This window comes from Mustelus asterias, chromosome 20, assembly GCF_964213995.1.
Source record: "Mustelus asterias chromosome 20, sMusAst1.hap1.1, whole genome shotgun sequence".
NCBI classification, from domain to species: Eukaryota; Metazoa; Chordata; class Chondrichthyes; order Carcharhiniformes; family Triakidae; genus Mustelus; species Mustelus asterias.
Window position 1 is genome coordinate 400,372 of NC_135820.1, and position 13,901 is coordinate 414,272.

At 52.0% G+C, this 13,901-nt stretch overlaps 1 protein-coding gene across 1 annotated transcript in view; it reads left to right on the forward strand.

Moving 5' to 3' along the window:
• LOC144508706 (uncharacterized) overlaps window positions 1-13,901 on the forward strand; it is a 55,476-nt gene that overhangs the window by 16,182 nt on the left and 25,393 nt on the right. The window contains exons 8-9 of the mRNA XM_078237015.1: window positions 1,439-1,585; window positions 9,763-9,820. Coding sequence (XP_078093141.1) covers window positions 1,439-1,585; window positions 9,763-9,820 — 205 coding nt within the window. The remainder of the gene's footprint in view (window positions 1-1,438; window positions 1,586-9,762; window positions 9,821-13,901) is intronic.

The following is a 13,901-nucleotide window of genomic DNA, read 5'->3' on the forward strand; positions in this document are numbered from 1 at the left end:
CAAAACACCACCCCCTTTCAACCCTCGTCCTCTACCTTATATTGGGAACTTCAGCCGGCGGAGGTACTTACAACTTTGAGAGCGGCTTTACTTGTCTTGATGCGGGTCCGGCTGGCGGGCAGGAGCGGGACACGTGGTGCGAGAGCTGAAGAGCCAAGTGCCAGGAGGAAGAGGTGAAAAGCTAAGAGAGAGAGCGGGCACACATCGAGAGCGAGAGAGAGCGGGCACACATCGAGAGCGAGAGAGAGAGAGAGCGGGCACACATCGAGAGCGAGAGAGAGAGAGAGAGCGCGAGCCGTTACTCGCTTGTCCTTTTTAAACCTCCCCGGTGATTCTCTCACATAAAGCAATTTTTGATCACTGGTAGTTTCGACCGACTGGAACAAAGGGCCAGAACTGTCGGGGCCGCCCTTAATCGATATTATAATGTCTTTTTAATGTTTTCTGAGTCGGCCTGATTGTTTTCCCATCAGCGAGTTTGGTCTTAATGTTTTCCGTGGATGGGCTGATCTCTGTTCTCATTGTCTCGCTGCTGGGCTATTTACCCCTCGTCTGCTGGCCATGGTTTCTCCTTTGTTTCCTGTTGATTAGATCATCCCTGTCTCGACCTTCTCCTTATTCCCAGCCTCTTGCATATTCATGTGGCTGTAAAGGTTCCACCGACAGGTTTGCGCTTGGGAGTTTTGACAGCCAGCAGGCCATTTTAACAAATTGTCCATTCTCCTTATCCCTGGGTTCTTTAATCATGGAGGATTTGCCCTAAAACTTACAGATGCCCCGACGATACATTCAGACTCGCTCAGACTGTATCGTTTCAAAGTTGGTTGGCAACTCCTCCAGGCTCAGGAGCTATAAGCACCCCTGCCGGCTCCGTGAAGCTATGTACCCCGAAGACCCCCTTTAATCGTTAAACTAGACCCTCAAAGCACATTAATTACATTATACATCCAAGCAATTTGAACTCTACAGTAATACATTATGACAGTTCTCTGCAAAGGCAGGGAACACAGCTGATGTACAAACAATTATAATACGGGATACGTCCATGTTATAGTGACGAGGCTTCGTGGCGACTGCGCCTGGCTGCTCGGTACACCAGTTGTTGCAGCTTGGCCGTCTTCCTTCTCCTTCTAAATTTACACTTTGTGAATAGTAAATATACGACAATTATCATCTGACAGACAATCAGCACATGGGATGCAATGCGGACCCAGACCGGAACTTCGATCCAGGATTCCAGGTCCCACCACCTTGGAGATTTGATATCCTCAATTTCCTTGGCGATATCCAGTGTCTTTTGCTCCAAGGAGAAAAAGTGTTTGTGTGACAGCTCCACTGCCGCCAGCAGTTTCCTTAATTTCTCCTTGACTGGGGGAATATCATACCCAAAATGGGCCACATAATCATGCAAGTCTGTTATATTTTCCCGTACCGAGAGGTGAACCGAGGAAGGTTCCGGGATGGGCAATATTCGCTGGTGTGTCGCGTGGACTTCTGCCCTGGGTTTAAAACAGAAGCTGCTGTGTGGTACCGGGCACCACTGCTGTGGTCCATGCTGATACCGCTGGGCACTTGTGGTGACACAGTACGTCCCACTGGCTGTATATGCCACCTGTGGAGGGACATGGTCTGCCGCCATCGCCTCCATGGTGCAGTTTATAGGCTCTGCCCCAACAGTTCTGAACCCACACTGAGGCCTAGCCTCGGTGTCCATGTGCTGGGGACACAGGATTACCTGTGCTCCCCGGCTCCGACAACCCAAAAGGTCAATGCTTGTCACAACTTGTTCCCTCACTATGACATAGGGCGGGACCTTCCCGTAGCGGATATTTAGCCCCCCACGAACGACTCCCACGTTCTCCACTCGGTACAGAGGGGCCGGTCGTGCCGAGGTTCCCATCACCGGGATTCTCACGACCACCCCCATTATGGTGAGATTGGATTTCCCGCAATCCACTGGTGCTGGGTAGGCCTCGGAGGCCACACGAAGCTGACAAGGACTCAGAGTGCTGTTGTAAGGGTGTAGCGCTGCTAGGTGTTGGTTGCTTATCCATGAGGGGACCCGACCTTGTCTCAGGTCCTCCAGGTTGCTCCTCCCCTCCCCAAGCAACCAAGCTCCATACAGTGCACACGCCTCCTTTTGTGCAGCCTGATTGGATGCATTTCGGTCCTCTCTAATCAAAGCATTTATAGTTTTTGCGTGATTTTCCAATTGTGCTATAATCTCTTTTAGGTGAAGAGTCATTGCCACCTCTTCGTGTAACCCCGATCCTACCACCGCATTCTCATCCCCCAGAACTTTTCTTAGCTGCCCCTTTAATTGATTGATCTGCAGGGCCAGTTCCACGTTGTCCATGCTGTTAATTATGGACGTCCCTGTGTTAAATGCCGTAAAACCGTTGTTGACCACCCCTCGCCTTTGCCTTCCGGAACCCATCGAAGAATCCCCTCCCCCGCGGTACATCTCTCCTATGTCAATGTCTCGAAATCCAGATTATGGAATTTCTGGAACATATCCTTTAAAAGTGCTTGGTACAATAATTCTGTCTTGCGAGGGCACCATGCGGGCAACCGTACTTCCGTCAGGTTTAGTACTACTGAGGCCATGGCGTAATGCACCCCCTGGTACAGTACCCTTTTGGTCGAGACGAGTACTAACCCATTCTCAGGCCCCTTGGTGGTGGTTGGACAGTTGTGAGGGTCGATCGGTTGGGCTGGGGGTAGGGGCTTCTTCACCTGAACCAGCAGTTTGGTGGTTTTCATTGTCATCCCGGTGCTGGGGGCCACACATGCTTGCCCACTGTGGCCCCAATCTATCCCATTCCCGGGGTCCTGCCGCCATCTTACAAAGGTGATTGATGCCCCGAATGGGCATACCTCGGCAGACCCCCACAGGCACAAATATATCCCCTGGTCATAAACCCACCATTTCTCCCAACATACCGTGATTCCTCCTGGTGACCCCGTGATGGTCCGGTAAGTATCGTTGTCCAGTCTTTCCCAGTTCGAGGATCGATCCCTCATGTCCGGGCTCAGCTTCCTGAGCCACCACCATCTCCCTAAAGGGACGTCCCCCTTACAGGTTAAACACACCCACCTGCCCTCAGTCACCATAACCCGGTCGGTCACCACTTTAATTTCCGTGCAAGGGACTGAAACTTGCCCGTATTTAAAACTCTTGTGGCTGGAGAATCTGGTCGAGTTTGACCCCAGCCATCCGGGCCATCTTCCCTCATGGGAATAGCTGGCCTGGCCATCTGCTTCCGGGTTCCCCTGCCCGGTTGTTACAAGGGGTGCCCTGCCCCCAGAGCACCCATAGATGAAGGACTCCTCCGTGTCCCCACGACGCGCCATGCTCATTCTGAGGCACGTCACTGCTATCCACCATACGGTCGTGCGACCCATCTGTAACACAAAACAGAAACACTTCCTTGCCTTCACATCAGCAGGGGGATGAGAACCTGAATTGTAGCTCCGGTGTACAGGAGGTTGAGAGTAGTGAGGTCATGGATGAGGTTTCAGAGTCGCAGGAGTGTACTGGCAGGCAGGAAGGTGGTTTGAAGTGTGTATACTTCAACGCCAGGAGCATCTGGAATAAGGTGGGTGAGCTTGCAGCATGGGTTGGTACCTGGGATTTCGATGTTGTGGCCATCTCGGAGACATGGATAGAGCAGGGACAGGAATGGTTGTTGCAGGTTCCGGGGTTTAGATGTTTCAGTAAGTGCAGGGAAGGTGGTAAAAGAGGGGGAGGTGTGGCATTGTTAGTCAAGGACAGTATTACGGTGGCAGAAAGGACATTTGATGAGGACTCGTCTACTGAGGTAGTTTGGGCTGAGGTTAGAAACAGGAAAGGAGAGGTCACCCTGTTGGGAGTTTTTGATAGACCTCCGAAAAGTTCCAGAGATGTAGAGGAAAGGATTGCAAAGATGATTCTGGGTAGGAGCGAAAGTAACAGGGTAGTTGTACTGGGGGACTTTAACTTTACAAATATTGACTGGAAAAGCTATAGTTCGAGTACTTTAGAGGGGTCGGTTTTTGTCCAGTGTGTGCAGGAAGGCTTCTTGACGCAGTATGTAGATAGACCAACAAGAGGCGAGGCCACATTGGATTTGGTACTGGGTAATGAACCAGGCCAGGTGTTAGATTTGGAGGTAGGTGAGCACTTTGGTGACAGTGACCACAATTCGGTTACGTTTACTTTAGCAATGGAAAAGGATAGGTATATACCAAAGGGCAAGAGTTATAGCTGGGGGAAAGGAAATTATGATGCGATTAGGCGCGATTTAGCTGGCATAGGTTGGGGAAGGAAACTGCAGGGGATGGGCACAATTGTAATGTGGAACTTGTTCAAGGAACAGCTACTACGCGTCCTTGATAAGTATGTACCTGTCAGGCAGGGAGGAAGCAGATGTGTGAGGGAATCGTGGTTTACTAAGGAGGTTGAATCTCTTGTGAAGAGGAAGAAGGAGACTTATCTTAAGATGAGACGTGAAGGCTCAGTTAGGGCGCTTGAGAGTTACAAGTTAGCCAGGAAGGACCTAAAGAAAGAGTTAAGAAGAGCCAGGAGGGGACATGAGAAGTCTTTGGCGGGTAGGATCAAGGAAAACCCTAAAGCTTTCTATAGGTATGTCAGGAGTAAAAGAATGACTAGGGTAAGATTAGGGCCAGTCAAGGACAGGAGTGGGAAGTTGTGCGTGGAGTCTGAAGAGATAGGAGAGGCACTAAATGAATATTTTTCGTCGGTATTCACACTGGAGAGGGACAGTGTTGTTGAGGGGAGTACTGAGATGCTGGCTGTTGGACTGGATGGGATTGATGTTCATAAGGAGGAGGTGTTAGCAATTCTGGAAAGGGTAAAAATAGATAAGTCCCCTGGGCCGGATGGGATTTATCCTAGGATTCTCTGGGAGGCTAGAGAGAAGATTGCAGAGCCTTTGGCTTTGATCTTTGTGTCGTCATTGTCTACAGGAACAGTGCCAGAAGACTGGAGGATAGCAAATGTTGTCCCCTTGTTCAAGAAGGGGAATAGAGACAACCCTGGTAATTATAGACCGGTGAGCCTTACTTCTGTTGTGGACAAAGTATTGGAAAGGATTATAAGAGATAGAATTTATAATCACCTGGAAAGGAATAATTTGATTAGGGATTGTCAGCACGGTTTTGTGAAGGGTAGGTCGTGCCTCACAAACCTTATTGAGTTCTTTGAGAAGGTGACCAAAGAGGTGGATGAGGGTAAAGCGGTTGATGTGGTGTATATGGATTTCAGCAAAGCGTTTGATAAGGTTCCCCAGGGTAAGCTTTTACAGAAAATACAGACACATGGGATTGAGGGTGATTTAGTGGTTTGGATCAGGAATTGGCTAGCTGTAAGAAAACAAAGGGTGGTGGTTGATGGGAAATACTCATCCTGGAGTTCAGTTACTAGTGGTGTAACGCAAGGATCTGTTTTGGGGCCACTGCTGTTTGTCATTTTTATTAATGACTTGGATGAGGGCGTGGAAGGATGGATTAGTAAATTTGCGGATGACACTAAAGTCGGTGGAGTTGTAGACAGTGCGGAGGGAAGTGGCAGGTTACAAAGGGACATAGATAAGCTGCAGAGCTGGGCTGAGAGGTGGCAAATGGAGTTTAATGCGGAAAAGTGTGAGGTGATTCACTTTGGAAGGAGTAACAGGAATACAGAGTACTGGGCTAATGGTAAGATACTTGGTAGTGTGGATGAACAGAGGGATCTGGGTGTCCATGTGCATGGATCCCTGAAAGTTGGCACCCAGGTTGATAGGGTTGTTAAGAAGGCGTACGGTGTGTTAGCTTTTATTGGTAGAGGGATTGAGTTTCGGAGCCAGGAGGTCATGCTGCAACTGTACAAAACTCTGGTGCGGCCGCACTTGGAGTATTGCGTACAGTTCTGGTCGCCGTATTATAGGAAAGATGTGGAAGTGTTGGAAAGGGTGCAGAGGAGATTTACCAGGATGTTGCCTGGTATGGTGGAAAAATCGTATGAGGAAAGGCTGAGGGGCTTGAGGTTGTTTTCGTTAGAGAGAAGAAGGTTAAGAGGTGACTTAATAGAGCCATACAAGATGATCAGAGGATTAGATAGGGTGGATAGTGAGAGCCTTTTTCCTCGGATGGTGTTGGCTAGCACGAGGGGACATAGCTTTAAATTGAGGGGTGAGAGATATAGGACAGATGTTAGAGGTAGGTTCTTTACTCAGAGAGTAGTAAGGGTGTGGAATGCCCTGCCTGCAGCTGTGGTGGACTCGTCACCGTTGAGAGCGTTCAAGTGGTTATTGGATAAACATATGGATGATATTGGAATAGTGTCGATTAGAGGGGCTTTAGATTGGTACCACTGGTCTGCGCAACATCGAGGGCCGAAGGGCCTGCACTGCGCTGTAATGTTCTATGTTCTATCCACCCTTCCTGAACCCATGAAAAGGAGAGGAGCCATTCGGCCAATGGTAGCGGCTTCTGGTTTTGAAATTGCCATGTTGATGAAATTGCCAGTGGTGATCCCGGTTCCCCCGACCTGATTTTGGGGTCCGAGTGTCCGACAAAAACTTTTAGAAGTAACTTTCCGCGCCCGTCACGCAAGCATTACTAACATCCCACGCCTATTATACTAACTTATTCACACTAAGAGGAGGGAAAAAAACAAGGAGGAAAAAAGTACTATCTACAATGCCACCCGTCTCCGTGTGGCCAGCCTAGAACTTGCCTCCACCGAGCTGAGGCCATCCATCTGGTGGGTCGGTCTGCGTGGGCCAGAATTTTTCCTGCTGAGGGGCTTGACTGCCCCTCACCTCCCCTTCCCTTGTGGGGTTTTGGGACCCCCCCTACGCTCTCTGCGCCGGCTGGGTCTCCTCCAGTGGCACTCTGCAGTGCTTTATTCCTGCTACCTGCATCCCTGGCCCTTCTGTGACTGGCCCTGGTCCTGGGTGTCATTAGGGATGGGGACCATCGTACTGGGGGTTTTGAGACCCTGGTACTCCTCCACCTGACTGGGGGTTCCCACACCAGAGGTGACACTTCCACCTCCTCTACTTCTGCTATTGCTGCCTCTTTGAGACAATTTACCATGCCTGCCTGCGGGAGGCTGGAGTCTACGTCCTTTGTCGCTGTTTCCAGCCCTTGCCCTGTCGCACCGCGGGCTACCTCAGGCTGGCTAATTGTGGGCTCGCCTGGTTCCCCTCCGGCTTCCACATCTACCGGGGCCTGTTCGCGGTCCTGCGCCCCGATACGCACCCCTTTCTTACTCTTTCCTGCCCTTGTGGGGTTGAACAATTTGCTTGGTTAATGTGGAACCATTTGATTCTATGGGGAAGCTGAAGGGCATACACCATGGGGCTGGCCTTGTCCACTATGTTGTATGGGCCAGCGTACAAGGGTTCGAAAACCCCTACCCTTGCATAGCTCCTGACCATTACCTGGTCCCCCACTGCCCACTCGTGGTGTGTGTGAGGCTCCAGCAGCAGCTTGTTTCTTTGGTGCTGGGCCCCCATGTTCCTGGCAGCCTGCCAGTGAACCTGTTTGAGCTGTTCGAAAAGTCTTCTGGCGAACTTGTTGCGGTCCACTTCCCTGAGCTGTCCCTCGGTCAGGGCTGGGATCAGGACATGCATGGGGGTCCTCATGACTCGGCCCGTCATGAGTTCAGGGGGAGAGTACCCGGTACTCCTGGACTGGCTGGCCCAGATCCCCATAAGCACCAGGGGCAAAACCTCCACCCACCAGGTCTCCTTCCGCAGCCTTTCCTTTATAGTCCGGTTCAAACGTTCTACCGGAGCCGAGGACTGGGGGTTGTAGGCTACGTGCCATTTTGCTTTAATGCCCGGTACTTTAAGGGCAGACTGCATCACCTGCCCTGTGAAGTGGCTCCCTTGATCCGACTCGACATACTGTGGGAGTCCCCACCTGGAGAACACCTCCCGGACTAAGATTTTTGCCGTGCCTATCGCGGTGGCTGTTCGGCAGGGGAAGGCCTCCACCCATTTTGAAAACACATCCACCAGCACCAGGCAGTATTTGTAACCCCCTTGAGCGGTCGGAAGGGGTCCAATGTAGTCGATTTGGATCGACAGCCATGGCCCCTCCACCCTCCCGACGTGTCCAATTGAAACTTTCCTTTTCTGGGGGTCTGGGTTGTTCGCAGCACAAACTAGACAGCTTGCACAAAAGTCGCGAACGTCTTCCCTCAGCCCCGGTCACCAGCCCGCCATCTCCACACGTTGCCATGTGGTCTCTGGCCCGGTGTGTCCCGCCCCTGGACCCTCATGGGCTAGTTTCAAAAACTCCCTTCTGTAAAGGGAAGGTACTACCCATTTATCCCCTTTAAAAAGCATACCTTCCCTTACCGCTATCTCTGCTGCCCCGTACGGACCTTCTACCTTCTCCTGCCTGCGGATGGCTGCTGAGGCAGCCTTTAGAATGGGGTCCTGTGCCTGGGCCGTGGTCAGGTCCGGGGCCAAAACCACCCCCGCGCTCCCCTTTTCCCGAGGCTGCTCCCTGGCTGCTGCTATCTGTCCTTCCCCATAGGGGTCCCATGCCATCCCATTCCTGGCTCCTTCTCTAGCCAAGAGATCCGCCCTCTGATTCCCCTCGCCCCGTGGCTCCGTTTTGGAATGGGCCTTCACCTTATGGATATATCTGTCCCCGCCCGTCCCTACAGCTGCCACGATCTTTTCCAGCAGGGGTTTAGTGGCCAGGGGCTTCCCGTCCGATGAGGTGTACCCTCGGCGGGACCAGATGGCTAGATATTCTGTACAGGAATTGCAGGTGAACATGCTATCCGGGCAGATGGTGTACGGAGTGGGGAAACACTCGGGGTGAGTTATCACATACATCACTGCCGCCAGCTCGGCCTGCTGAGCGCTCAATGTATGTGGGAGTTTGAGGGCTCGGGCTATGTCCTTCTCGGGGTCCCAGATCCTGCAGCCTGCGAGCCTTATGCCCTGGGAAACGGTACTGGACCCGTCCATGTATATTTCCCTGCCTGTCGGATGTAGCCCTGCTCTAAGCCCAAAGTCCACCTCCCACACCCTTCCACTGAGCATCGGTGCGGCTCCCCTGGGTACACCAAAATGGCTGCGAGCTGGGGCTCGCATAGCCCCTTGACCCGTAATGCCATTTGGGAGAGAAGGGTCCAGCGAGCGATTCTTGCGCTACTCACGGTTTCGTCCTTGATTCGACCATCTAGCAGCATCTGGGTCGGGGTATGGTGGGTCAGGAGAGTGATGGGGGACATCCTTATGAATACCTGTACCCTCTTTACTGCCCAGTAATTGGAGTAGGACCTTTCTACCTCGGTGAGGACCCTGGAGGGGTAGACCACCGGCCTTAACTTGCCGTGCCGTTCCTGGAGGAGCACTGCACTCAGGCTATCGCTGCCTGCGGCCACCTCCAGGAAAAACTCCTCCCTGTAGTTGAGGGCTCCCAGAGCTGGGGCCTTCTGCAAGTCCTGTTTTAATCGGACGAATGCCGACTCGCACTGCTCATCCCACTCCCACTTTACCCCTTTGCGGAGCAGTCGGAGCAGAGGTGCTGCGGTTGCGGCATAATCCTCGATAAAGTCATGGCAGTAGCCCGTGACCCCCAGAAATGACCTTACCCCCCCTCACGTCCGCTGGGACCGGGAGCTCCTGCACTGCCTGCCTCCTTGCTGCATCTCTACCCCTTTCTCCGGCCCTTAGGGTCAACCCCAAGAATTTCACCTCCCTCAACCCTATCTGTGCCTTTTTTGGGTTGACTTTTAAACTGCTCTTACAGAGCAGCTCCAGCAGTTCGTTCACCAGGGGCCCATGTTCCTCACTGGTGTCGGTGAATAGTAAAATGTTGTTGTGGTGAACCATAGATGGTTACCACTATGGGTACTTGTACATATGTTACTCTTGTTACTGTTGGGGTTAGGGTTTGGGTGTTCCACCTGTTATCATTGTTCTGTGGTACACTCCGGTTGGCTCCACCTTCTTACAGGAGTATAAAGGTCACTGCTACTTCCTAGTAGCCCTTAGTCTGGGATAATATTGTTAAGTAGTGTGCTCCAATCTTGTTGTGAATAAAAGCCTTTATTCCCGGGTACGTCCTAGCCTCCCGTGTGAATCAATCGCGCATCAATTTTATTCACAACAAAATACTGAAAATTTTGTTCAAAACGAAAAAGAATGGAGCAGATGCTGAAACCCGATCGGCTAACCTTGGATCCGCGTGCCGCTGGGGCGTCGAATACTTTCGACCATTGGTTGAAGTGCTTCGAGGATTACGTTGAGGCCTCGACAGCAGTCCAGTCCAATGCCGACAGATTGCGGGTCCTCCACGCCAGGGTGAGCGACACTGTGTATGCAACAATTTGCGATTCCCAAAATTACAAAGATGCCATCGAATTACTCAAGAAGCTGTACAATAAACAGCCAAACGAAATTCATGCTCGTCACCTATTAGCCACTCGACGGCGGCAGCCCGGCGAAACTACAGGACAGTACCTGCGCGAACTTCAACAGCTAGCCAGAGCCTGCAACTGCAAGGAGGTGTCGGCTACTCAATACACCAACGATCTTATTCGGGACACGTTCGTGGCGGGAATCAGCTCATCCTATATTCGCCTGCGGCTGCTAGAGCAGGGTAACTTGGACCTGGCTAAGACGGTAGAATTGGCCGATGCAATGGAAACGGCCTCCAGAAGTCTCGAAACCTACCCCATCGACCACGTGGGAACATCATGGCAAGCATAGCCACTGCCGCAACTGTACTCGGCAGCCCTTTGGAACTGCGCGATAATGCTCCCAACTTCAGACCTGACGGCTGCGGCAGCTCCTGGAGGCCCATGGTGCTATTTCTGCGGATTGGCGAAGCATCCTCGCCAGAGATGTCCGGCCAGGACGGTGTTTTGCTCCGCCTGTGGAAAGAAAGGGCACTATGCAAAAGTGTGCCGAGCAAAGACCCCTTCCAAGCACAGCAGTGCTGCGTGCGACTCCCCAGGATCCATCTCCTCGTCTCTGGCCTCGTCGATGTCTTCAGCCACGTGCGATCCACGGGCACCGTCATTTCCTATGAGGACGACGCAAGCCACGTGCGACCTGCGGGTGCCGCCGCTTTCAACACCATCGACCACGTGCGATTCATGGGTGCAGCCATTTTGGTCGACACCGGCCGCAGAAGACCAGCAGGGGTCCTCGTCGTCGGCTATCTCAGCTGCCTGCAGTTACACTCAGGATCCAACAGTGGCGTCAATCATCCTGGACCAGGCCAAGCCTCACAGACTCGACAAGTCCATGATGAACATAGAGGTAAACGTGCGCCTGGCGCATTGCCTGTTTGACAGCGGGAGCACGGAGAGCTTCATCCATCCGGATACAGTGAAACGGTGCGCTCTCTGTGTGCAACCTGTCAGGCAGACAATCTCCAAGGCGTCGAGGTCCCGATCTGTCCTTGTTCTTGGGAGCTGTGTGGTAACCTTAACGGTGCGGGGCACAGTCTACGAGAACTTCAGGCTCCTCGTGCTACCGCACCTTTGCGCTCCGGTACTCCTGGGGCTAGACTTCATGGTCCACCTGAAGAGTGTGACCCTGCAGTACGATGGGCCACTCCCTCCACTTTCAGTGGGAGAACTGCAGCCTCCAAATTGTCCAGCACGCTCCACATGTGGTCTCTCAAAACTCAAAATTACCCCGCTTTCCCTGTTCAAAAATCTCGTGCCAGGCTGCAAGCTCATCGCGACTAAGAGCAGGCCTTACAGCGCTGAGGATCGGATCTTTATTAGACCTGAGGTTCAGCGGCTCCTCAGGGAAGGGGTCATTCAACCTAGCACTAGCCCATGGAGAGCACAAGTCGTGGTGGTTAAGACTGGAGACAAGCCCCGGATGGTCATAGACTATAGTCAGACCATTAATAGATACACGCAGCTGTGTGGTGGCTGCTGACTCTCTGTAGCCTTCAAGAGGGATCTGGTGTGGCTACTGACTGGGGGAGGGACCATGGAATCAAAGAACAATACAGCACAGGAGGCCATTCAGCCCATCGACCCTGTGCCGAATTGTTGAAAGATCTATCCAATTATTCCTCACATTTCCCCCTGCTCTTTTCCCCACAACCCTGCAAATTTTCCCCCTTCCAGTATTTCCCCAATTGCCCCTTTTGAAAGTTCCTGTTGAATCAGCTTCCAGCGCCCTTTCAGGCAGCGCCTTCCAGATCACAACAACTCGCTGTGTGTCCAAAATAAAATTCTCCTCATCTCCCCCCCTCTGGTTCTTTTCCCGATTCTCTTCAATCTGTGTGCTGATTACCGGGAGGCAGTGGAATGGTGATATTGTCACTGGGCTAGTAATCCATAAACCCAGGGTAAAGCTCTGGGGACCTGGGTTCGAATCCCACCACAGCAGATGGTAAAATTTGAATTCAATAAAAATCTGGAACAAAAGTCTGATGTTTGTTTTATTCATTTGTGGGCACTTGGGCATCGCCGGCTGGGCCAGCATTTATTGCCCATCCCTAGTTGCCCGAGGGCAGTTGAGAGTCAACCACATCGCTGTGGCTCTGGAGTCACATGTAGACCAGACCAGGTAAGGACAGCAGATTTCCTCTCTGACGAACATGAGTGAACCAGATGGCCTTTTCCAACAGTCCACAATGGTTTCATGGATCATCATTAGACTTTTAATTCCAGACAATTTTTATCGAATCCAAATTCCACCATCTGCCGTGGCGAGATTCGAACCCGGGACCCCAGAATATTCGCTGAGTTTCTGGATTAATAGTCCAGCGATAATACCATTCGGCCATCACCTTCCCTAATGATGACCTTGAAACCATTGTCGATTGTCGCAAAACCGCTTCTGGTTCACGAATGTCCCTTTTCGGGAAGGAAATCTGCCATCCTTACCTGGTCTGGCCTCCATGTGACTCCAGAGACTCAGCAATGTGGTTTCCTCTTCACTGCCCCCTCTGAAATAGTTGTGCAAGCGACTCAGTTCAAGGACAATTGGGAATGGGCAATAAATGCTGGACCACCCAGCGACTCCCATATCCCAAAGCCCCTGAAAGAATGAAAGAAAACAAGCCTCCATCCACATTCTCCGAGTGACTTTATCCATAACCCCCTCATGATTTGGAATGACTCGATCTACCTTTTAACCTTCTCTGCTCCAAGAGGAACGATCCCAGCCTCTCCCAGTCTCTCGACAGGAACTGAATTCACTCGTCACTGGAACCATTCCAGTAAATCTCTCCTGGGTCACATTATAAAAATGTGAAGTGGATTAACAGATAATTACATGGACTGTGTGGTTTCCTGCAGTGGTTTCTGATTGCCACAGGGTTGTTGGAGAGGAGATTTACAGAGTAGTTCCTCTCTCTTATTGGCCCCAGTGTTTTATCTGTGAATTAAATAGTAATTCCAGCAGAGAAACAGTCCATTTCACACATCTGCTCTGTGCTGGTGTTCCTGTTCCACACGAGCCTCCACCCACCCCATTTCATCTCACCCTCTTATCCTGTCCTTCCATTCCTCGCCCCTTCATGTGTTTGTCCAGTTTCCTCCTGAAAGGCATCGATACTATTCACCTCCCCCACTCCCCGTGGGAGCGAGTCCCACATTCTCCCCACTCCCCGTGGGAGCGAGTCCCACATTTTCCCCACTCCCCGTGGGAGCGAGTCCCACATTCTCCCCACTCCCTGTGGGAGCGAGTCCCACATTCTCCCCACTCCCCGTGGGAGCGAGTCCCACATTCTCCCCACTCCCCGTGAGAGCGAGTCCCACATTCTCCCCACTCCCCGTGGGAGCGAGTCCCACATTCTCCACACTCCCCGTGGGAGTGAGTCCCACATTCTCCCCACTCCCCGTGGGAGCGAGACCCACATTCTCCCCACTCCCCATGGGAGCGAGTCCCACATTCTCCCCACTCCCCGTGGGA